The 24,432-nt window shown below is 40.6% G+C and overlaps 1 protein-coding gene across 8 annotated transcripts in view; it reads right to left on the reverse strand.

Annotated features, from left to right (window-relative positions):
* The window catches only part of prdm16 (PR domain containing 16), a 160,196-nt gene that overhangs the window by 18,390 nt on the left and 117,374 nt on the right, over window positions 1–24,432 (reverse strand). For 7 of the 8 annotated variants that reach the window (XM_026368709.2, XM_026368703.2, XM_026368705.2 and 4 more), the window contains exons 4-5: window positions 6,156–6,296; window positions 950–1,052 (exon numbers count right to left, since the gene is read on the reverse strand). In XM_026368709.2, the coding sequence (XP_026224494.1) occupies window positions 950–1,052; window positions 6,156–6,296 (244 nt within the window). Of the gene's footprint in view, window positions 1–949; window positions 1,053–2,391; window positions 2,693–6,155; window positions 6,297–24,432 lie in introns of those variants that run through there. The other variant, XM_026368708.2, reaches the window with a different exon arrangement.

A 24,432-nucleotide genomic window follows, 5' to 3' on the forward strand; every position in this document is an offset into this window, starting at 1 on the left:
ACACACACACACACACACACACACACACACACACACACACACACACACACACACACACACGATCTCATAGGTTTCCGAGTTAAACGCACGGATCAAACAGAAATACGCACATGATTGATTTTTCCGTCAACATTCATTTCGGTTTACATAATCCCATGTCTAACTCGAAAAGTGGGCTAAAAAAAAATTGATAACACAAAATAAAAAGACACGGAGAAAGTATCTCAGGCTGCCAATGTGATTCTTATATAACTAAAATGCTGTTGGGATTAAAACCCATCACAACAAACGTGAACAGGCATCAAGGCCTTTTCTTTTCTAACTCATCCCGGAGCTTCTGATCCCAAAACGCACAGAGTGGACTCTAAATATAATAATATGAACTACAAACAACTCTCAGCATAAACAGCAGGAGACAGACTGCTTCTTATTATATGTGTTCTTATTATTCTTTGGCCGATGTGCTAAGTTGAAGCCTCAGCTCAGAGGTCATGAATGCACTCTTAAGGATCTGGCTTCCGACTGATCTGTGTTTGATCTCAGCTTTTCCGCTAACAGAAAATTTCTACTTACTTAAGATGAAATACGACAAGTGCCAATTGACGCTCTAATGCGACGTTTCAGGCAAAGAGGCCCATTACACTGCAGCATCACAAGCGCACAATTCAGAACAGACGAGTAGCCTTCATTATTGGCAGGCCTATTTTCAATGACAGCTCCAAAACGGCCTTCAACCAGATGCTTTAATGCGGGATTTAATTCCATCCTGGAAATTTATGATTCGAATAATTCACATTTCTTGAGAAAAGAAACTCTTGGAGGGATAGATGGTGTCTTTTTCCCCCTCGTTACATTAGCCGGGCTATGGAGTGTGTTGGCCGCGAACGCAGCACAGGATGCAGGTTGGAGTTTGTTTAAAATGTGCGCTAATGACGCGCATTAATCTTACCTTGTATGTTGGGTGCCATAGATCCCTCGGGGAAAATACCGTCCTTCATATACACTAAAAGCTCCTCCCCTGCTTCAATGTCCCGGACAGCTTTATAATAAATCTGAAGAGAGAGAGAGGAAGACAGAGAGGGAGACTTTTACTTAAGGTCAAGATGGAATTAAGAAGTGCGGACTCCTGAATATTTATTATCAGAGTTAAAGGAAGGACCAAATGCTGAAGTTGATAATATTAGCACATTTATCTGGTTATTAAGAAAATAAAGCATCAGTCACTCCTATAATAAGCTGCATTATCCAAACTGCAGCACAGTCACGACAACATCATATATCAACACAAATGTTCACTATAATAACAATTTATTGGAAGGATACTAATTAAAAGCCATCCGTCAGAGTTTATTTTAATATATGATAGGCTACACGATTATTTGTTTTGTAATACATTTATTCCAACTTTAAAATAAACAAAACGAATATAAAAATAATCAGCTTCCCTTTTACAGATCGTTTGAAATAAAACAAAAAGCGGGGTCTGCATTATTTCACATACGGGCTAATTAGTCAAACATCCACCAAAGAGAAGTGCAGAAGAAATCCAGACGATATAAACGCGTCTGTAATGAGTCCAAACAATGTGGAAGAAAAGTGGCGAGTGAATGGAAAATAAACAAACAGCTGAGCTGCGACGGTGCTGACACAAACCGGCAAATGGCAGGTTTTTATCCCACAACAAATCATTTGAGTGCAGTAGTTTAAATTGTGTCAATGTGAGTAAATGAACACAAGGAAAACAGGAATGAAACTATGGGAATATTCGAGGCCATTCAGAGGGCAGGCCTCCTCTCCTCACATCTAGAAAACGCACAGCCAAACTAAACTTCGACCTAAAATCTAAACTACATTCATTACACTTGGTCACAATTAACGTGAATAATTTCCAGATTTAAAAAAAACAAACACAAACACAAACAAACAAACAAACAAACAAACAAAAAAATATATATATATATTACAGCTCCGTGCATCCAAACAAACCGCAGCGCAGCCAACCACTTCCTACCGAGCGCAGGAGATGTGATGTGTGAACACATGGGGGCGCTCTGCACCAATTCAACGGTGTCACCACAACAAGGCGCGGATCACGCTCATTCATACACAGAAACACACACACACACACACACACGCACACACAGGCTGGTGAAAGTAACTTCCAAGACTTTTAAGATGTGACCGTGGCCGAAAATCAATGAAAATATGACGCGTAAGCTGCTGCGCGCAGAGCAAAGTCACTTTAACATGAACAACAGTCAGATTTATTAGGCCTATTGTCATCATCATTGTAATTAATATTATTACTATTATTATTATTATTATTATTATTATCAGTAGTTAGGCTCGACACTACCGCTCTGGGAAACGCTTCCCTTTTCCCGACCTGACCTTTCTTTTCTCCGAGAGTAGAAAGAGTTGAGAAAGTTGCGCGGCGCTGCGGAGAGCCTCCAGCTGCAGTAGCACTTCAGTCCCGGTGGAGTTGGCGACACAACCCATAGTAGAGCTACCGGAGAGGGAGCGGGCCGCTGGAGCGGACGGGTCCGGCGAGGGGAGGTCGCGGAGCGGCCAGGAGCGCTGCGCACGGTCGGTGATTCCCTCTAGCTGGATGAAGCCCGACGCTCCTCTGCCGGGCTCCTCTCTAATCTAGTCAGTGAGCACGTCTTTGATGATGATGATGAGTCTGTCTCCCTCTTTCTCTCTCTCATTAGTGATTCCCTATTGCCCCTTGGTGCTCTTTCGGTTACCCGTCGGCCACTCCTCCTCATCTTATCTCCAGCCAAAAGGATTGAGGGATCTGCGGCGCAGACCCCTCCCCGCATCTCCGATCCCAGCCGTCGCTTTGGACGCTTGATAAATCTATTATTGATGTAAATAATGGATCAAGCAGCCTGGCAGCAGACCTGCACCCACTTCATCACTCTCAGACACATTTACGTGGACCGGACAAACACACGCGCAGACCTATAGATAACCAATGGGCCAGTGTGTGTGGTGGTTAAATTATTATTATTTTAAACATTATTTCGTTGTCTTTCCTCCAGTCTTTTATACACATAGCTGCACTTTTATTGAAACTGCGAGGTCAAGTTAGGATTACAGGCGGTAAATAGAGGAACTAGGTAAATGAGGACTTCACAGGATGGTTTTATATTTTAATTTGTTAACTCATGAAAAGTCTCTCACTCTGCATTCACTACTAGTTAATTTAAAAAGCTGTATTATTAGTAGAGAGTTGAGTTCTCTTCTTCGTTGTTTTAATTGTATTAGTAACGAAAAAGCGAATTATATACGTGACACAAAACAAAAACAAAAACAAAAAAAAAACAACAACAGAAAAAAAAAAAACCCGGAATGGACAATGTCACAACATCCTATTTTAATCGTCTGCACAGTTTGATGCATTTCCTTTAAAAATGCATAAATAGATTAATTTGTCATATTAATCTAATTTTATAACAATTTCATGAAGATTATAGATCAACAAATATTACATATTTAAATTAATATGTCCACTTGATAAATAGGGTCGTTTTAATTACACTCCTTAATTAACATTTGTAGTGTTTGGAGTATTTGGGATCTTTAGGAAACTTGTGTGTGGTGGTTTTGTGTATTCTACAGTAAGGCCCCTTTCACTCAGACATGTCTTGACCTCTTCCCATCTCTGTCCAGTGTTCATGGGACAGATGCCTCATCGATCAATGCCAGCCATAGGGCCCAAAATAATTCCCCACTGTGGCCTCACACACACACTCTCTCTCTCTCTCTCTCTCTCTCTCACACACACACACACACACACACACACACAATAGCGTCTATTTATTGATGGATCCATCTGGGGGTAGAAGGGCAGATCAAACAGAGTTGGAAAGAGCTCCACTCCAAAACACAAAAGATGAAGGACTGACAAGAAGGTGGATAAGGTTCATCTTCTCTTTAAACCCCCATCTCCCACTCACCCAACTCTAACACACACACACACACACACACACACACCACCCATCACGCCGTCTCAGCTGTTTCCCTCACTACATGCAACTTGGCCTAGAACCTCTGAATGGCTTCACTTATACACCGGTTTTGAAAGGGAATGAGAACTATTTCATTGGAGTGGACAGATTCACACACACACACACACACACACACACACACACACACACACACACACACACACACACACACACACACACACACACACACACACACACACACACACACACACACACAGGAAACTGTTGATTTGCCTTGTTTTGCTTGGCAATCATTTAAAAAGCCTAAATATTGCATTAGGATGAAATTGCAAGCAGAATTGAGTGAGAATCGTCTCCTGAAACAGCCAGTCTGCGGCTAATTTACTGTATACACCTGATGTATATGGAAACAAATACATTATATAGACTAATGTCAAATTATTGCATTACCATGAATATCTAAATTATACATGATCATACATACATTTGTTCATCTTACATATTAATGGCAAACAAATAAATAAATAAGAATAAGAAATATATTATCAGCTTGCTTTTTAAAAGGTTACTCTCTGCATTTTAATTTGTGCCGTGTCCTCATTTCCATAAACTCATGCATTGAGGATGCTGATGACATAAAAAAAACAAAAACAAAAGAGAGAGAGAGAGAGAGAGAAAAGAAAAATCACTGAACAGACAGGCTGGTAAAATATATATTTTAGCCCAGAGTAGCTGTGTGTGTGTGTGTGTGTGTGTGTGTGTGTGGAGCTTAGAAATGATAGGGTCATACCTGTGACCCACAACACCAAGCAAGTGGTCAGACAAACAAAAGCAACGTCGTTTGTTAAGGACAAACAACCATAAAAGCCATCAGAAAGCAATCGCGCACGTGACCTCTTCTGGGTCCGATAATTCTCCACAATTTTCGCCGGTGCCATGATTCTTTCTTTGACATTGTATGGCGGTGGCAGGGGGCACTGATGTGAAAATCTTGAAAGGATTAGGCAGGTTGGTGTTGCCAGCCAATTGGTGCTTGTCAATCTCGGAGGCCCTTGTGTGCTCCTTCTCTTACTTGGTCCAAGCCCCCTTTCTCTCTATCGGTCAGGCTTAAAGGCTGAAGCTCAAATGGACACACTGGCTTGTCCCCTTGATGTGACAGAGTGACAGGTGGCAGATCGAGACATGACGACAGAGAAAAGGAGACAAAGACAGTGAGAAACAGGCGGCTAGAGACCGAGACAAGAGGGGGAAAGAGCCATGTAGGAAGGGATTAGGAAACAAATAAGAGCAGAGTGACGGGAATGTGGAAACACATGGATACATTTGGCGACTGTCATGCTGCCATCAAGTGTCATTTCATCTTATTCTCTGTCCTGGGTGAGTGTCTTATAGTCTGTTCTGAGCTGACAAATTTAAATTCTAACTCCTCTAGATGCATTGTTTTGTTTTGCTACCTTTAATATAGACAAGCACGAGTTATTACAGTAGTCCAAACGTAGCTGAAACTGAAATGTGTGTCAAATATTGACACAGTAACACCATTGGCATTTGATTTACAAAAACTGGAACAGGAGTCAGGAAAGCCAAAAGAAGAAGAAGAAGAAAAAAAAAGCCTCTACAGGATAAATATGCTAATTGCTAATATACTGCACTAGTAAGTTATGGCACACACATTGCATGGGGTTGGGGTTAGGGCCTAGTTAAGCAGTTGGGGGTTTATGGGCACTGCCTGGGCATCTTTCCAAAAGTATCCGATGCCTTACAGGTTTCTTTAGAGAGAGTGAGGCAGAGGAAATGGGACGTAAGAAGCAAAAAGAGAGAGAAACTCCTGCCTCCACAGAAGAAGGCCGTACCTTGGATAATGGTTATTATGGGAGTCTGGAGTGTCAGGCTATTTTTCAGGCTCTTTACATGGGTCATTTCCTAACAGCACTGGCAACTGGCCCAGCCACAGACACACAAAGGAGCCATTCCTTGGTCATTACCAACACACACATTTTGCTATCACAATGGTAAACACACACACACACATTCACACACATCAACCTAGTGTCCATTCACAGTGGATGGGAAGGGGTAACAGCCACTCCCCCTCGCCCCTGTCTTTCTGACATCACGGTGTTGTTTCTCTCCCATGTTAACTAACACATGCAGCCGAGACATCTCAGCCATGTCACTCACCTGGTCTCCGGTGAGGTGACAGGCGGCGAGGTTCTGCTCCTCAAATGACGGGGCCGAGCGAACGTATTTGAGCCAGCTGTTGCTGCCGGTGTCCGGACATGTGTCCAGCGCAAACTTGATGTTGCCCATGTCATCCACCACCTGTTGGAGAGGGACACATTAGACATTAAAAAAAAAGGGACAAAAAGAGATTTATGACAAACAGCGGGTTCTCACTTAATCTTATCACTTCAAATATTTATAGGAAATCAAATTTTCACTGCAGGTTCTGCAGAGAAAGAGGTTAAAATATAGCATAGGAAAGTTAAACCAGAAGTCTAATGTCAGTCAGCTTTAAAGAGACACAGAGGCAACATGTCAGTGGGTGTTAGGGCCACCTAACCCTGTCAATCCCAACAACTAGAAGAGGAAAGAGGGAAAGGAGGGGGGAGTAGACAAACTGTGGCTTCTTTCACTTGTCTGAAGACTTTCTCTGGCACATATTGATCACCCTTTGTAACCCCTACGCCCCCCTGAGACTCTGAGAGCGGGGTTTCGTGTTACCTGCTTTTACAGAGAATGAAGGAGGATGGAGATAGAGATGAAGGAAGTAGAGGAGGAGGAGGAGGAGGAGGAAAAAAAAGAGAAGAGGGACTTATTGTGGAGCGAAAAAGTGAGGGGAAAACCAGGAAGGAGTAATGAAGCCCATGACTGTTTTGCTGGAGAGAAACATAAGATGTCATTCTTTGAAAAAACAGAGAAGAAATATAATTTGCAAATACTCAGATTTGCCAGAGGAACAGATATTTTATATTAGTCAACAATTATACAACATACAAGATTTGAAAGAGATAAGACAAAGCCCAGAAATGTTGCTTTTCCCTCTTGACTAGAGTTTAAGGAATCTGGGGGCAGCTAAGCGAACCCTCTCTCTGCATGTGATACTGAGCCTGTGTAAATCCTCCAGGGAGAATCTGCCTAAGACAGAGTAACTCCTCTAATTACAAGTCCCAATCAGCCTGGCCGGCGTTCCCCGCTGACCTCTAGCTCGACTCTCTGCGCTGCTAATCACAGTCAAATGTCTGCTGAAGGAAACTGAGGTGTGATGGAGAACAACCAACAAACCACTTGACATTTTTAGATGTGCAAAGTTTGTGAACTTCTCTAACTGGCTGCTTTTCTGTGGGCATGTTCACTTTTTTTTTTTTTCCAGCTCATAAATGTGTGAATGGTCATGTTCTTGTTGTTTGGGTGACAGCGTGCAGAAGGTGTATTTTTGTGGGTGGGGGTGCAGGTGCCAAGTTCGGTGAGTAAATATGTAAAGGGTCTGGTTGGAGGTGTGGAATAACTGTCATGTAGCTTGTTTGTACAAATGCGGTAACTGTTTTAGGCGAACGTGTGTATAAATGGTTGAAGTAACAGCTTGAGGTCACATTAATGCTGCGCTACTTTAGGGCAAAAGTGTGAGTTTACCATCGTTACCTAAAATGCCTGCTTTAGAATCACAAAACTGATTAGTGCTTCGGCTAAAAATAATGCGACTTTGTGAATCATAATGTGAATTGTGACTCTGTGTCACCAGCCTGAAATAAAAACTGCTGTTAGTGCTTATGTGAATGTTTTTCTGATTGTCAGAGACGATCAATCAAAAGAAACAGTTATGAAAACCAGTTCTTTTTATTCATTTTCCAAATTCACACTGAGACAACTAAAAAGCAAATAATGTTCATGGGAAGAGCTTTTAAAAAACTGAATTGTATCCAGGCATCTATAGCTACTACCTCAACTGCTTCCAGTTTACAACTTCAACACTCAGCTTGATCGAGTCCAGGCCTTTATTTTATGTGTGAAAACAGTCACTGAAAACTAACCAGGCATACCTCCTCAACCACACACACACACACACACCTACTACTCCACCCAACATCTTTGCAGCAGGCGGTCAAGTGAGAGTGCACTTGACAGGGAGTTGAGACAGGTATCCTATATGTTTTATTAATACATGGAGAAAAGCTGAGGTGCAGGTGGAGTCAAGGTGGGATTATTCCCTTTTGTAAGGGGAAATAGGTGTTGGAGAGGAGATGAGAAATCCTGACTCTGCTCAGCCTGACACACGTGTGTGAATACTGACATGCCTACGTTTTGGGCATAGTAGTATTCATGCACACACATTTTAGTAAGCTCCTTCTGCTATACACACAACCCAGGGTCTGATCATGAGCTTAACGAGCAGCAGACCTGAGTGTGTTGTGTGTTTTTTTGTACATGCACATGTGTGTGTTGTCTGGGAGGCCTACTAACACCCTGTCTTTGGGTGGAAGGCTGATTTATAAGGCTTCAAATGAGGTGCAACAGAGAAGCAGAGCCAGAACAAGCTCATAGCTGATTGTTTGTTTATTTACCTTTCTTTTTCGTTCCCTCCTCCTGCCCTGTGTTATGTGGATGAGGAGGACCTGGCTGGAAATCATCAGTTGCACGTGCAAAAGGGTTTAAACAAATCAAAGCAAATGTGGCCACGCAGTATTTACTCCTAAAGTTTTCTTTAGGTTTCTTATTTATCAGATACTAGAGAGCGAAACCATTAAAACCACTAAAGCTATCAGAGCATTACTTAGATCTCTAAATATATCCAAACTGTTTGCCCGTTCATCCACCCAGTCATCCTCTTTAACTAAGATCAACTATTCATTTCCAGCTTTTAACTAGTCGAGTCTAGTTTACAGATTTCCTGTGTTCAACAACCTTCTTCCTCTCCACATTTATTGGTCACTTCCAGTTTATTATCAAATCTGCTGTTCTGCATTGTTTCAGTGATCATTGCTCTACTCTCAACGTTTCTAGTTACTGTGTCTGTGACTTTTTAAATAGATAATGTTTAGCTAAAAAAAAAAAAAGAAGCACAGTTCGCACACACGTGTGCGTGCAAACACACACGCAGGTTTGTGGCTAAACTGTTTATATCCAGTCTGATCATTGGGGCGCTTGTGTTTCTTGGCTCATCTGTTGTGGTGATTTTACAGGGTTTCTAGATCTCATCAAGTACAGTGTTATGATAAGTGAAACAAATGATGGCAAAACCAATGAAAAAAAGATCAAAGTGGTAATTCTTGAAGAGAATGATCATTTAAGACCAGTGAAAATCCAAAACCCCAAAAAACATTTCCATTTCAGTACTTGACCCATAGTTTTATTTGATTAAACAGCACCAGAAAATGACTCACACAACAGCACACACACACACACACACGTCCCAGTATGTGCACACAAGCACAGACACAATGAGAGAAGCGGCTCTGAGTGGACAGGATGCAGGGCAAACTCCACAGGAAGCTCTGATAAGAGCACGACACTTATATCGCTCCTCACAACACAAAGGGGAACCTTTGACAGCTAGGAACCTTTAATGGATGTCTCGGCATGCCCTCTCCTTCGCCAGTTATATCTGACGGATGTGTGTGCGCACGGGGCTGAATTAGTAGAGGAAAGTTGCTTGTATGGGTAGACGTTAGTGACAAGGTACATATTATTTTCTGTTTGACAGCGGGCAGAAAATGGAAATGGCAGCTCAGAGCGCAGTGGTGATTGTGATTTTGATGTGAGATGGAGATATACGCAGACATGTGAGACATAAATGCTAGGTTATTGTGTGGCTCTGGGAGAATATTTTTACGAGGTGTAAGCTTAGTGCTTTGTTGCACAATGTGTGAACACACCCTAGTTTGCATGTATTTGTATACATACAGTGTGATAGAGAGGGGAGTCGTTGTCCATACTATGTTTGTCATTCTGTTTATGCTCTAATTCTAGTGAAAAATGAGGAATCAGTAGTGATGAGTGAAATTTATTTGCCCTTTTTACATCAGGGGATATTAGGACAAGTAACATGCCATGGCCAGCTATGTAAATCTCTATAGACTAATTAAAAGATAACTCTTTTTTTAAAGATTCATGTAATCAAGTGATGATCACACAAACAGATGGACGCAGCCAGATAAAGAAGCAGACTCAACAAAAGGTGGCTGAAAGATTTCTCTTCATTGAAGGTTTTTCTGCCTGTGGAAAACAGGAAAGCAGCACTCTGAACATGTGGACAGAAGGCTGACTCTCCCCTGGTTCACCTACTCATATCCTGGGGAAGTAGCTGACAAATGAAAACAGGTTGTTTTAAAGAGAAAGAACAAGTAATACAGAAGAGATTGCCTTTCAATATAGATCCTGCATTTAATCCATCTGGATCAAGAATATGTGAAAATCTGCAGAAAGGCAAGCCGAGAAATGAAAAATAAGAAGAAGGTTATGCAGAACTGCATGTATTTCTCATTAAAGCAGCTAGGGGGCAGCCTGGCATGAAGTCTCCACAGGTAGAATAGCAGAAGTGGAAATTAAACTTCCCTCTCTCTCTGCAGCTGTACACACATACGTATAGAAAAACACAAGGCCAGGGTGGTTGTAGACAATACAAAAATGGCAAACAGAGTAAGAATTACATGCGCACATACACACTTTGTTTTGCCATGATGAGAGGGGCCAGTCATGGAAATAGAGCAGTGACAGTGACAGATTGAGTGGCTGTGAAGTGGACTGCGGAGCTGGTTGTTAGAGGTGTTGCAAATTAAGGTGCAGGATGACTAACAAGAAATAAAGAAGTGTGTGTGAGAGTGTGTATCCTTTCTGGAAAAGGGTCTGTTTCCAGTTGGGAGGCCCCTTAACATGAACACACACACACACACACACACAAGCAGCCGGACTAATAAAGCGGCTGACAGACTACAGATCCCCTCAGCCTCCGCTGTGTTTGTGCATATTCACGTGTATGTATGTGTGTGTACGTCCATGTGTGTGATGGATGGGGGCCTGCAGAGATGACCCTACCCTGCCACATCACTCAACAGTCTAAATGAGTGTGTGCTCGTCCACATTCGTGTGCAAGTGTGTGTGTGGAGGTGAGAGGTGGACAGGCACACAAGGGGTCCTGTCAATAAACCTTCTCTTAGAGCAGGAAGGCAAAAGAAAGAGAATAAAAGACAGACGCAGGGAGACAGAGAGAGAGATTACTTACAATTTAATAAATTCGATGTACTTTGGCTCTGGATGAGGATAATGTTGGAGGGCAGTGAACCACAAATGGAGAAGGAATGAAGCGAACTATGAAGGAATCAAGTATCTGACTCTACATATACAATACAACTCTACATGGATATGAATAAACCTGGGGGGAGAAAACTGTGACCCGGAGATTTAAAGCATGTGAAATCTTGTTAATAAAATATTTCCCTCTTTGTAATCCTGTGAAAATCATGAGATAAAAAAGTAAACACGTAGGAAATATTTGAAGTTGTTGAATAATTTGCACATAAATTATATTAATGATGAGGTTACAAGGTTTTTTACTCAGATATTAGATGCAACTGATATACTTAAGCTGTATTTGCACATTCCCAGTGTCTTTCGGGGTGATTTCTAAACAAAACGTCACAAACTCAGAATCTTACAGATCTTTTATGAGCTGATGTCGGAGAAAGCAGTATGCAAACTACACATAAGCACAATGTACACAGGTTAATGCACTATGTAAATAATGCAGAATTCACCAGGGAGAAACACACATCAGCCAGTTCCTTTTGGTTAATATTTAATAATAAGTCATATTTTCACAATCTAATATTTATCCAGCCAGGCAAATGTGTTTGTTTCCGTAGTACACCCCCCCATATCAAAGTCCTTCTCTCGATATGACTTTTCTGTTCACCACCTTATCTCCTCATTTCTCTCTCTTCAGGCACGTGCTGTACATGTCCTGTATTAATACACATATATTCAACAATATACAGTACGTCAAACCTTTAGAACCACTAAATTGCAGTTTTATATGTAACATCCACAGATTAAACTTCAGTGTTCAAACATTTTCCCTGAAAATTTATTGAGTCCAAATATAGAGAGCCTATAGCAGAGCCAAAGTGTTTCATCAGGAAGAACCATACTGTGAGTATAGATTGGGCTTTTAAAAATAGTGAGTGTGTAAGGCCTATTACTGATGCTGGTAATAGTACACCTGTGTAGCAATGTCTGGCAGCCTAATGACAGCTAAAAAGGAAACAGGCTGTAAATCCTTCTGCACGCACACTTCCTTTTGTCGAGGTTCACATATTTAATGTTTGTCAAAGGCACAAGTGGGTACCACCGTAAAAACGTGTGTTTCTGTATCTTGTGTGTGTGTGTTACTTGTATCACTATGAAAGTGTGTGTTCACAGTGTGCGAGTGTATTGTGTTGTGTCTGTGAAGGTGAGTGAAGGCGTGTTAAATGTGACCCATTTTATCTGGGCCAGGCAGCCATTGACATAATTAAAAACCAGGCAGGCAGGCCGGGGAGGGCCTCGGGCCTTGTAAAAGCCATCTGGGTTGTAGTGTGTCTGTGTGTATGCATTAGTCTGTGTGTGTGCCTACATGCATTGTGAGTGTCAGAACGCAGCCCAGCTCACTAACAACTGAACTTGCTTCTCTTAAATGAGCGTCTCTATAGTTGCCGTCACACAGCTATCATTTGTGGCGAGGTTGCATGTGCCACACTGGAAGCAGCATGTGCAATGTTCTCCCACACTAGACATTGCCGCACAATGATGGCTGGTAGACTGAAATAAACAGTATGATCAAACAAATAAATAATAAAAAGGAGTTGTCTGGAGATAATTTTGTAGTATCACCAGATAAAGCAGCAACATTTTATTAAGAGGCAGTCAGACATTCTACTTTTAAAATGTACTAATAACTATTTTTTATTATTGGTTATTAATACTTTCTGACGCCAATATGTCTAATTAAAACAGTGTGTAGCCAGTGATTACAAACATTATCTTGAGCCACCGTGTGTTATTTTTAGAATCACGCCACCATGTCCACCTCCGGCACCCCTGCAGCTAATCTGAATGAGCACAAGGTTTGCCAGGTTAGGGTAACTTTAAACAGGAAGTGTGCGAGATTTAAAAGAAGAGAGAAGAGAGTTTTCAGGCGGGACCTTGTTAATGAAATGGCTTTATGTTATTTACAGCCGCTTGTTAAAAGGCTAGGTGAGTGTGTGTGTGTGTGTACGCCACTGTATATGTTCGTTCATACGTGCTTACACGCATGTGTGTTTTTTTTTTTTTTTAAATATGTGTGATGTGCACAAACATATGTGTGCATGGACACACGCTATGTCTGTTTTACTGTTGGACCGCTTTTTATAGGCCAGGCTTTATGATATGCATTTAGGGTAATTAGTGAGCAGATATATTGGCTCATTATAGTGAAGCAGGTGCAGAGTAAATGGGGAAATATATGAACAGTACATCAGGGTCACTCACTCTGTCAGTGGTGTTTGAAGGCTAACAGCTCGACATATGTGTGTGACAACCAGAAGCACGAACACTGAATCATTTAGAGCCAGACTGAGGAAATGTTTCTCATACTAGCCTCTGCAATAGAAATCACACAATTAAACACTATTTATATAGCACTGTATAAGAACTCTATTTTAGAATTTGCTAAAATAATTGCAGCGGGTTTAAAAGAGGAAGAAAGACAGTAAACCGGTTGAATATTAACTGAGAGGGAACAAAATGATTGTTTTTTGTTGATGGTTGCTGTCTCCTCATAAACTGTTGCACAAAAGCACACAGAACAAATACAAATTATTATACTGAATTATTATTATGTATCTACAGGTACTATGTGCAGGCCTTTTATTTGATTAAAGCAAATTTATGCAAAATTGTACCCAGAGTAATATAATTTGTATGTTTATGCACAGGTGTATTCTGGACACTTAATAAAAAAATAAATAAAAAAAAATCAATCAAAATAATTAAAAGAATAAAAAAAATGGTGGCAATAGACACCAAAAACAGGAACCTATAGACTTCACATCATTCTAGAAAAATCTGATAAGTTAAAACATGAACATGAACAAGGAAAAACTGGATTTTAAATGTTAAGTATATACAATAACTCATATCTGCAAATACTTGGCTGTTTTCCCAAATGGTGGAGATATAAAACAAAAATTTCCTGAGCTCAAGCAAAGCGACTAAATCATTCAAATCTAATGCATCCATGCCAAGAATAATGGCAAATAATAATGAGCGGAGGAAGCTTGCATTCAAACCTGACACAACTTGACCTCCATTCTATCAACTCACATCGGAAGTGAAACACAAAATGAGACAATTCCTGGAACTCCGCAAACACAAATAGGGAAGTGGCGCTTGGGACAAATTTGTGGAGCATGTAACACTATCAATTATTTATTAGCATCCAAATAAAGGAATACTTGCTTTGGTAACGTTTGCTTTTGTGATACAATGGATGAATGATGCAGGGAGAGAGAAGCAGAGATCAAAAGACAAAGAAATGTACTGAGCAAAAATATACATTTATAGTCACATTGTATTGATTCAAACCAGAGAGCTGGGGTTTCCAATAGGAACTGACAGAGATTTTCCCCTTTTGCATTCAGTTCCTGCTCAATATCAAATCAACATCAGCCCATACACCATCCCATTTCATGAATCTCAGAGAGGCTGACTGACACAAAACAGAAGATGTCACATCTGTCTCCAGACATGTTCTTTAGGTTTGAGTTTTCGGTAGACTGTCATTTAGTCCCTGCATTGTACATCCTAATGTGTTATGAGATCATGACTTGGCAGGACAGCAGAAAACTGAGACAAGCAGAAACTTAAACTCTGTGCACAAAACGTTTTATTCAAACGAGACAGATATCGAGAGCGTGATCCTCTCTCCTTCTCAACCCACCTGGATTTTTGCAGAAGGTTTGAATTTAAGAGCCCAAATCAACAAAAAAGGATTTCTCAGCAGCTGGCTGGGACAGCATGTGGCACAACCCCTGTGTGGCTGTAGGCCGGGGAATTATTAGAACCATCTGAGCAGAACTCTTCGTTTACTGTAACAACCAGGCTCCACTTTCTCCTTTTGCCACCTCCTCTCTCTTCCTCCTCACTTGTTAGGAGTAGTACTGTAAGACTTTAATTGTTCCATGTAAAATGATTTAGCAACAATAATAAAAAAGAATGAAAAGTAGAATCTAAAAAATAACATGATGTCACTAATTATTGATGATGTACAAAAATAGTTCCCTTGAGTATCTAAAACATTCACCACTCTTTTCTCTTTTGTAAAAGAAGAAAGTACAGAACAGATTTAAAGTAGTTGGCCTGTGTTTAACCCAGAGGTATAAAGGGAGATACTCTGTCCAGTAGGATTAGCTGTAGTCATAGGGCCACAGATGATGGTAGGAGACATGTTACTCTCTTTGAAAGGGATAAGAACAATATCTGGCTATTTTCATTTCTACTAAAGTATAATTTAACATCTGTGTTCTTGTCTGTGCTCTGTGTGCACCTACTAAATGTCGGTCTGGCTATCTGAGTGTGGGTCTCAGCCCTGTCCTCTACAGTACTACACACAAGTCCAGTGAAGCTTTCTCCCTCTGAGTGTTGGGCCTGCCGGTGAGAAGCAGAGGAAAAGACCTATTTCACTGTTTTGTAAACCATTGTTTCATTTCCACACTTCTCTCTCCCTCGCTCCGCTCTGATATTTCACAGGGTTGTTGGCCCACATTCAAGTGTGAACACAATTCAGCTATTGAGATCATGGTTTGTACCTCCTGGCCTGAGCTGGGCTCTGCACTAGCTTTACTACCTCTTGTTTAAACAGCATCAACTATTCTTTCCTTTTCTTTCCAATCTTAAATTCTCATTTTGACTTGGGATGCAGCACAGCCAGACTCACCACAACCCCTGTGCCCCATCCCCCATCGTCATCCTAACCTTCACCCTAACTCGGGCTCTGGAGGGCCCCAATGTGCAGGTAATGGATCCTGCCTGACCATCTCCACCTGGAGGTCCATATATCTAACTTTTAATTAAGTACACCCATCCCTTCCCCTGAGAGAGTAGACTAGACTGGGGGTAGCAGTGTGTGAGTTGCAGAAGAGCCCCGCAGTCATCTGGCTTTTGTTAGACATAATATTAAGTGTGTGTCACTGGCAGAGGCCTGGCTGATGGCTATCAATCTGCCCTTTAATGTATGACGGGATATATGGAGGGATGGATGGATATGGGCCCCCCTTGGAGAAGCTAATGGCTAAACAGGCACATTAAGGTGATTGAGGCCCAAGGTGGAGATGAGGCCCTTAGTGAAGCTGCACAGGGAGGTTAGAGGGCCTTCATATCTCCTTTGGCCTTCAAGCTAGTTGAAACGGCAGGACAGCTGTTGTTGGGACATATGGGGACGGATGGGAAACATATAAATATTGCTGAAATTATTAGTTATTAAATGTGGATTATCATAAATGAATCTTTTAATAAAACAATCATTTTTGATTTGTGAAGGGCAATTTGAATAATTTCCTACATTTTGTAGATTAAATAATACAAAATGTAACAAACACTTTAAAAAAACTGGAATGATTTTTATTTGGTCAACAGGAAAATAAAAAAGTAGTCAGAAACTATACAAAGCAATAAGCAAACACTGAGTGAGCTTGAAAAAAATAAAAGAGTAGGAGATAAATTAGGAGGAGGAGCAGCTGTTGACACAAGCCTTCTCTTCTCTGTCAGATAAGAGATAACTGGGCTGCCAGTGTTTAGATACACCATTAGTAGTGTCATCAATCACCCCCACCCACACACACACACACACAAAACAGTTGGAGTAGGATTACCAGCTGGGGAGACACAACATATTGCTCTTTTACTGCTGCTATCCTTTTCTTTACAGCTTATCACACACAAATACACACACACACCAAACCAACTATTATATATGCAAAAATAAAGAGGAAAAGAGCACAACATGGTATTACCGCTGTTTTCTTAAAGATGCATATTTTCTGGCTGATTGAAAATATCATACATACAATGTATTTAAACAAGGTGGATGCACAAGCGTATGTGCCCAGGTATTACAGAAAAAAAGGCTTTCCACTGCAGCTCACACGTGAATGCTTCTGCACTGAGCCCTCACTATATTTTTGAAGTGATTTGAACTGATTTCGAACATATATGAAAATAAAATGTTTGTGCTGATGTAAACACATCTAACAGAATCAGATAACATGCATAACTATGGGAACTCTAGCGATGTGTACAATGACAACTTTCAGAGATGATGAACTAGTTGGTGATTTTCAAGTTTTCATGCTAAACCACGGTTGAAGTTTTAATTTTAAGTCACTAAAAACTTGAGAATTTGGAGAAATCAGTATTTCAACCTACAGATGGGAAATTATTAAAAGTGATGATAGCGACCAGAAACTGATCTATGAGGCTTTTTGAGCATGATCAATGACACAGTGGACACTTTAGGTGCAACGGGTCATCGCTCAGCACTTAGATATCATTATCTATTATTGACTGGCTATTGATCAGTTCAGCTAAAAAGAGTCAATATAAGCAAAACTGACTTAATTTGATAGACACTGTTAAGTCAATAGAAAGTTTTTAATCTGATGAGATGAAAGGTACACTTTTCACTGTTAGAGCCAGCTATTTGCATTTGTTTTGCCATTATTTCAGTTCTTGAAGGCACCACAAACACACATTTTCCATTTTGTAATCACAATAAAAATGATGAAATAGAATAAACAACTGCTGTATGTGTTTGTATGTCTACTATGTATCTTTTTTAATGTGGACTTGAGCTTATTAGTTGTACTAATTACTCCAAACAGCACAATGGATCTTTTTAGCCTGAGGGGCGTATTCACTATGACCTCCCTGTGTGCTGGAGCTCTGTGGTCCAGGGGGGTATTGAGGAAGTAAACATGTTGACTGCACCTCTACTCCACCATACCACCATCCATTTACCTCCCCACACGTGCAATTAACGAGCCACTAGCTAATTTGGGACTGGTGCATATATGTAAATGAAAGGCAAACAAAAGGAATGGTTGATGGATGTCAGCAAAGGGGGCTTGGGAAGGGTCCATGTGGGACACTTAGCGCCGCGACACTAATTAAAAAGCCATCGCACTGAGAGCACTGAGGTAACTCATTAGCTGCAACCTGCTTCCAAGCCACACGGCATTCGGAGTGCTAATGCTAGCTGGTTGTGAAGGAAGCAAAGCCACATAGAGAATGAGAGAGGAAAAAAAAAAACATGATGGACGTGGGCATTGTGCTAGAGTGAGGTGTCCATGTGGGCATATAAACCCAGCAAATTAGCTTGGTTGCATTAGCCCTCTGTGCCATTACCCATTAGTTTAGTGCAGGGGGTAGCAAGCTGAAGAAAGGTTACCATAAGCATGGCAATTAGGGCTATAATAGGATAAACAACAAGCTGGCCGATGGAGGGAGTGAAGCAGAACACAGTGTAGGGACTGATTACAGAGGTAGAGTGTGTGGAGGTGGGTGGCTTAAGCTATATTGATCTGGGGCACTGCAGTGGAGTGAGCTGAAAGTGGCACCTACTGAGTCTGCTTTACTCAGTGGAGACAATGCCAACAGTGTCCACATGAAAACACAGGCACAAACAGATGTTCACCGACTCTCTTATTCTCACATACCTGCATGCACATACACATGAGCACCGTAGATCTATGCGATTTTGTGTGTGTACTATATGTAATGTAGCCTATGTGAGTGACCCCTTTTCCACTGGAGCCTGTGCACGTGGTGTGTTTCTCCTCTGGCGATTCATTTCGTCTCAGCGTGAACTGTCACAGTCTTTCCCCCGCTGCTCTTTATAAACACAGCCATCTCCTAACATTTACTTCATCGTTTAACAACAAAACCTCCAGAAATACCATTTTCATAGATGAGGGCCAGGAGAAGCAAAAAAAAAAAAAAAAAAAAAACAGGAGGGAGAAACAAGTGCTGTGGGATCAATGGTGCAAAAAATTGTTTTTATTGAATTCAGCATGGCTCACATTTCCTGCAGACACAGATAAGAGAATGGAAGTGAGTAGACCCCTGTATGTGTTAGTGTTTGTGTGTGCGTAGACGTTTGGGTGAGGAAAGAAGGAGGGGGCGCAAAAATAAATGAGATTATTGATGTTACATGTCAAATATAATTGCTGAGATTTGAGCAAAGAGGAGGAGAGAGTCGGCTGATGGGCTCACTGATCCGTAGAATGCTTCGTTTGGGAAAAAGGCCAACAAGTCACAGAATTTGGATTGTGACCTCAGGTGTGTGCATACGTGATTGTGTGCGATACTGTGGGGAAATGAAGTCACTTAGCACCAAAACCGAGTTGTTAACTTTTAAACTTTAGTTACTCGACACACACAAACAAACACATCTCTGGCCTGCATGTCATAATCCCAAGACTGTTGAATGTTCTGATGTTTTCCTGTGTGCGTACGCCTAATTTGTCATCTTGCAGGTCATGCTTTACATTTATATTTAGTCATTTCAATGAGGCCTTCACAGACTGAGATAGAAAACTAATGATTTACATGAAATTAAGGGGCTAGAGCAAAGATTTAGATATATACAAAGATAGGAAAGTAGATGATGAATGGATTAAATGTGAATATATGAAATGAGCGGTCCCATAACTGGCAGCTTCAGTCCCAAAGAGCGAGATACTGTATGAAGTAAGAGATCATCTGCAAGGCCAAATGGACATCTGTTTTGTATGTGTGTGTGTGAGTGTGTGCGTGTACCCACTTACAAAGACATATTCAGAAGTCTTATGGCTCCGGATAGGTCTGGGCTTCACGATGGAGTCAGAAATCTCATCTCATTCACAAAGCAAACATTCCAACTTTGCAGCGCTTTTCAACACTTTCCACTAATTCTGCTCATTTCCAGCGTACATCATCTTCATAAGTAAACACTTGCTCTCTCCAGGAGGAAAATCTCAAATCTTGACTTATCCTTCTTAAAAGGTAACATTTTCCATGTAAGTGGCCAAAATGGCCTTCTGGTTCTCTCATTATTTAAATGTCATGTCAACATCAACATCAGGACAATTTGTCCGTTGTAATAGAGAGATGAGAGCTGTGCCTGATGCACGACACAAGCAAACTGTACGCACACACACAAACAAAGGAAATATGTGAATATCATTAGAAGGAGTCAAATATAGTGTAAATGTTGTTATGGGATCCTGTTGCTGCCCATTAAAGCACTTTCAACACAGGTTCAACCACAGTCAGATGCTCCTTAGTTTGTCTTCCTGGACTGATTTAACACTAAGAATGATGAAGCTTATTAAATGCAGAAACATTTAGAGAAAATAATGGAGAAAACACTGCTACTGTTTATCCTCCATTGCCAAAACTCTGTAAATAAAACCAAATCATTTCAATCAGTGACCAATTATTTATGGACAAAATAAAAACTAAATCTAAATACACTGACACCAAAGGTGCCAAAGTGTTTACTGTTGGATTATGTGTGTACCTGTGTGTCTTTCTTCCTGCTGTGGATCTCTCCTGGGAGCACATCCTGTCCATCCCCAGTTAAAGCTGACCAATTTGCAATAGGATCCCAAAGCTAATCAAGTCCCCCTGCCAAGTCGCTCATATTTTCAAGCTGACCGTTTTATGGCAAGATCAGTAAAATAAGCTCTCCGCCTTGGCCTTGAGTTCACGCCACCTCCATAAATACTGAGCCTATGGCAACAGGGCAAAAGGGGTCAGGCTGAACTGAAGAGAGAGGTAGTTGTCAGAGAACATCTTCAAGCCAAGATTTTAAACTGCTATCTTCCTTCATTACTGACTTTAATTCACATTTTACAACAATACAAGACTTTTACAATTATGTTATAGTCAGTTGTAGCTGCATGCCAGCAATAATACGATAGATGTAGGTGTCACCTTTTAGATGTGGCAGATTTATAATTCCCCTTACTTGTCTCTATTCTCTTCGCTCTGGCTGAGTGTGTGTTCAGATGCTCTTTGAGAATGTATCTAATGACTCCAGTTCTGCCATATCAATCAACAGCTTTGTGTGGACAGTGAAAATCAATGGTTCCACACAGAGCTACCTGAGGTCCCCCACACTTCATTTGTCACAAGCGCTCAATACGTCAATAAGCAGAAACTACAACACATTTCAGTCAGGAGGCTATTGGCGAGCGTGGTGGGTGTAAATCTTTTTGGTGCTTTCTGATGATTATGAACTTCTCCATTTCAAAGCAGCATTGTGTTGTGTCAAAGATCATCTATTCAGGTCTGCAGCTATAGTCTTTCTTTCATTGATAATTCATTCATCTGTTCTCTTTGTTCCTCTCAGCCTCTAATGTTTGTATGTATGATCTTTATTTGATAGATTCTGCTTTCCTTTTTTTTTTCCTGACTACATTTATCCCTCACTTTCTCTCCTTCCAGGTCCTAACTCTCTTCCCTCTGGGCGCTTATTGACATTTCCCTGCTAACCTTCTCCTTTACGCTCACCTTAATGTGTGCTGCCTTATCAGATGCACAGGTGGTTTGGAGTTTCATTCGACCTCACTCCCTACTCTCCTCTTTTCCTCCGGGTTATTCATCCCTCCTTCCTGTGCTCTGAAAGTCAAGCTTCCCTTTACAAAACCCCTGTGGTCTTATCTAGAAGACCCCGTGACCCCACAGTCATTGCAGCAGCCAGTGGGAGAGAATGGAGACCACAGCTCCCTTTGGTGGAGCACAACAGGACCAAGGTGTGTGTGTGTCTGTGTGTGTGTGTGTGTGATTTCAGTGCCATTAAACCAGTCTATTTACTGTCTAACTGTCTAAACACTTGTGATAACAGACAGTGGCGCAGCAATAGTCTACAGTACTCTTGGGACAGTGCTTATGCTGCTCAACATGGAGTGAAACAGAAACTAAGGCTGCTACTAACAATTATTTTTATTATTGATTAACCTATTGATTATTTGCCAAGTGACTTATTGGTTTGTCTACAAAATGTCACAGGTTTACAAAGTCCAAGTTAACGTCGTCAAAACAGTCCACAACCTTTTGATTGAAACTTAATATGTTGGCATTTTTCCCCAATAAATAACTTGGATTACTACTCAATCATGAAATGTGCTAATATGAATTGCACATGTGAATTTGTTTACTAATGATTTAATAAAAATATTTAGTACAAATTAAACCAAAGCCAGTTAATTTTTTTTAACTCCTCTGCTTGGCAAACTTATAAAGACCCACAGTTTTTCTGTGAACTGTAAACAAGAACAACAAAGTAATAAAGTAGTTAAAAGAGAGTTGCAGGGATTTCACATCATCAACAACACTGACACCTTAATAACGTTCTCTAACATTGTTGCCTACTGAAGTGAGTTTTTGGCCATTAGTCAAAGAACCATTGAAATGCAGTCACACAGTGCAATGGAATCTGACATTTCCTCCCTATGTCCTTTGTTTGTGTTTATGCATGCTTTTGTTTGTGTGTGTGTCTGTGTGTGTGTGTGTGTGTGTGTGTGGTCTCTCTGACAGTCTCTGCAGGTGCAATAGTACACATATGCTATATTCATATCCTAATTCTATTCTAGCCAAGAGAGCTCCCCAAGGAGAGCACCTGCCACATTAGTGCGCGCACACACACAAACAAAAGCGTGCACACACACACACACGTTGTTTTCGGGAGACAGAATTCTTATCCTCATGTTCTCCCATTGTATTTTTCTCTCTTTAGTAGCTTCATTGACAGTTATAAGGTCCCTCGGTCATTTATAGTTGCTAACACACACAAACACACAAACACAGATGTTGATTTATGGAAAAAAACAATGGAGAAAATATGCACAGAAGAGCAGGAAAGAAACACACACCAGAGGGAATATATAGGAACTAGAATTATATGAATGGGTGTTTAAAATACAATGAACTTCCAAGCTCAACAGTGAAGACTTAAAAAGAAATTAAGAAAGTAAAGATCGAATAAAATCACAGGAACAGAAAATATAAAATTTAAACAGATATCTAATAGATATGAGGCATACTAGTAGAAGTCAAAGACTTAATTTAACGTAGAAATCTATATCATTTCAATCATATAAACTCTATATCAATTTCTGACTTAAATGGTCTGTGCTAAAATGTCTTCATATATGACTATTTAAGGTCATAAATTCCAAAATGGTGAGATGGGAAGAGATAGACACACAGGTCCTGGCTGCTGCTGCTGCCGAGTATATTTATAGGTATTATCATCCAGTCTGTAATGTTGGCAATCTACGACCAAGGCACGTTATTAGGTTACAGAGGGAGAATGACATCACATCAGAACGAGCAGGACAGAAGATCAACTCACAAACCTTTTCTCAAATTGCCCATTTTGGAACAAAACATCCTCACTCCAGGTCTGATGTCAGATCCTTTTTAAAAACTGAATTTGGGAGTTATGAGCTCATTGTTACAGGCACACAAAGCAAGTTCCTTCGCAGCCATTTACCTTTTTTTGACAAGGTGTTTACAAAGTGTGTAAACCTGCTGTTTTCACCCAGTCTCAGCCAAGTATACAATGAAATTGACGGAGTGGGGACTGAGAGAAAAGCGAGACTGTGTCACTAATATTGACTGAACCATCTCTGTCTGAGGGGTGTGGAAATTTTCTGATTATATCCTGCAAAGGGAGAAATAAATGCATTTGTACTGAGCTGTGTGACATGGTTTAAAGTTTCTGTTGAGCTAACGATACAACTCATAGAAAGCTCCTTAGGGCGTGTGCTGTCACTAAAACTGACCATTCAAGTTTTAGAAATGATTTACATGCTTTTTTATAAATAAATAATGTGATTTCATTGTGCTCTGTGGGTGCAGTCACTGGTTTAGTCATTTAATCTGGAGCTAATGCTGTATGCTGTTGAATTGTGATCTATTGATCTGAGCATAATGTGAGGCATCAAGAAGAATTTTGTTTAATGTGGTAACTCTGTAAAAAGGAGCTATGTGGACTTTAAAATCTGTATTCAGTATAAATTCATGATGAAAACACTTCTAAGGGTAAAATACTTAGACAATATAAAACTAAATTTCATTAATACACATGTTGTATCTTCAGCCTCATCTTCTCCACTTTTTTTCTTCATCTCATGCACACAATGAAAACAAATAACTTTTTTATGCACCATCATATATGCACTAGACATGTGGTCATTGGCATGCATGTTCATGTTTAAATTCATGTGAACACAAAGCGTCTCTGTATCAAATATGTGGGACTTGGCACATGATAACTAGCCCTCTAACTGGACAGTTTGTTACTGAAACCTGGGGATCTGTGAAACAGCTGAGACGCCAGTACAGATTAGACTGACATGTTTGCAGTAGGGCACCAGGAGTCCACATATATACACACCGG

The sequence above is a fragment of the Anabas testudineus genome, chromosome 7 (assembly GCF_900324465.2).
Source record: "Anabas testudineus chromosome 7, fAnaTes1.2, whole genome shotgun sequence".
Classification (NCBI taxonomy): domain Eukaryota; kingdom Metazoa; phylum Chordata; class Actinopteri; order Anabantiformes; family Anabantidae; genus Anabas; species Anabas testudineus.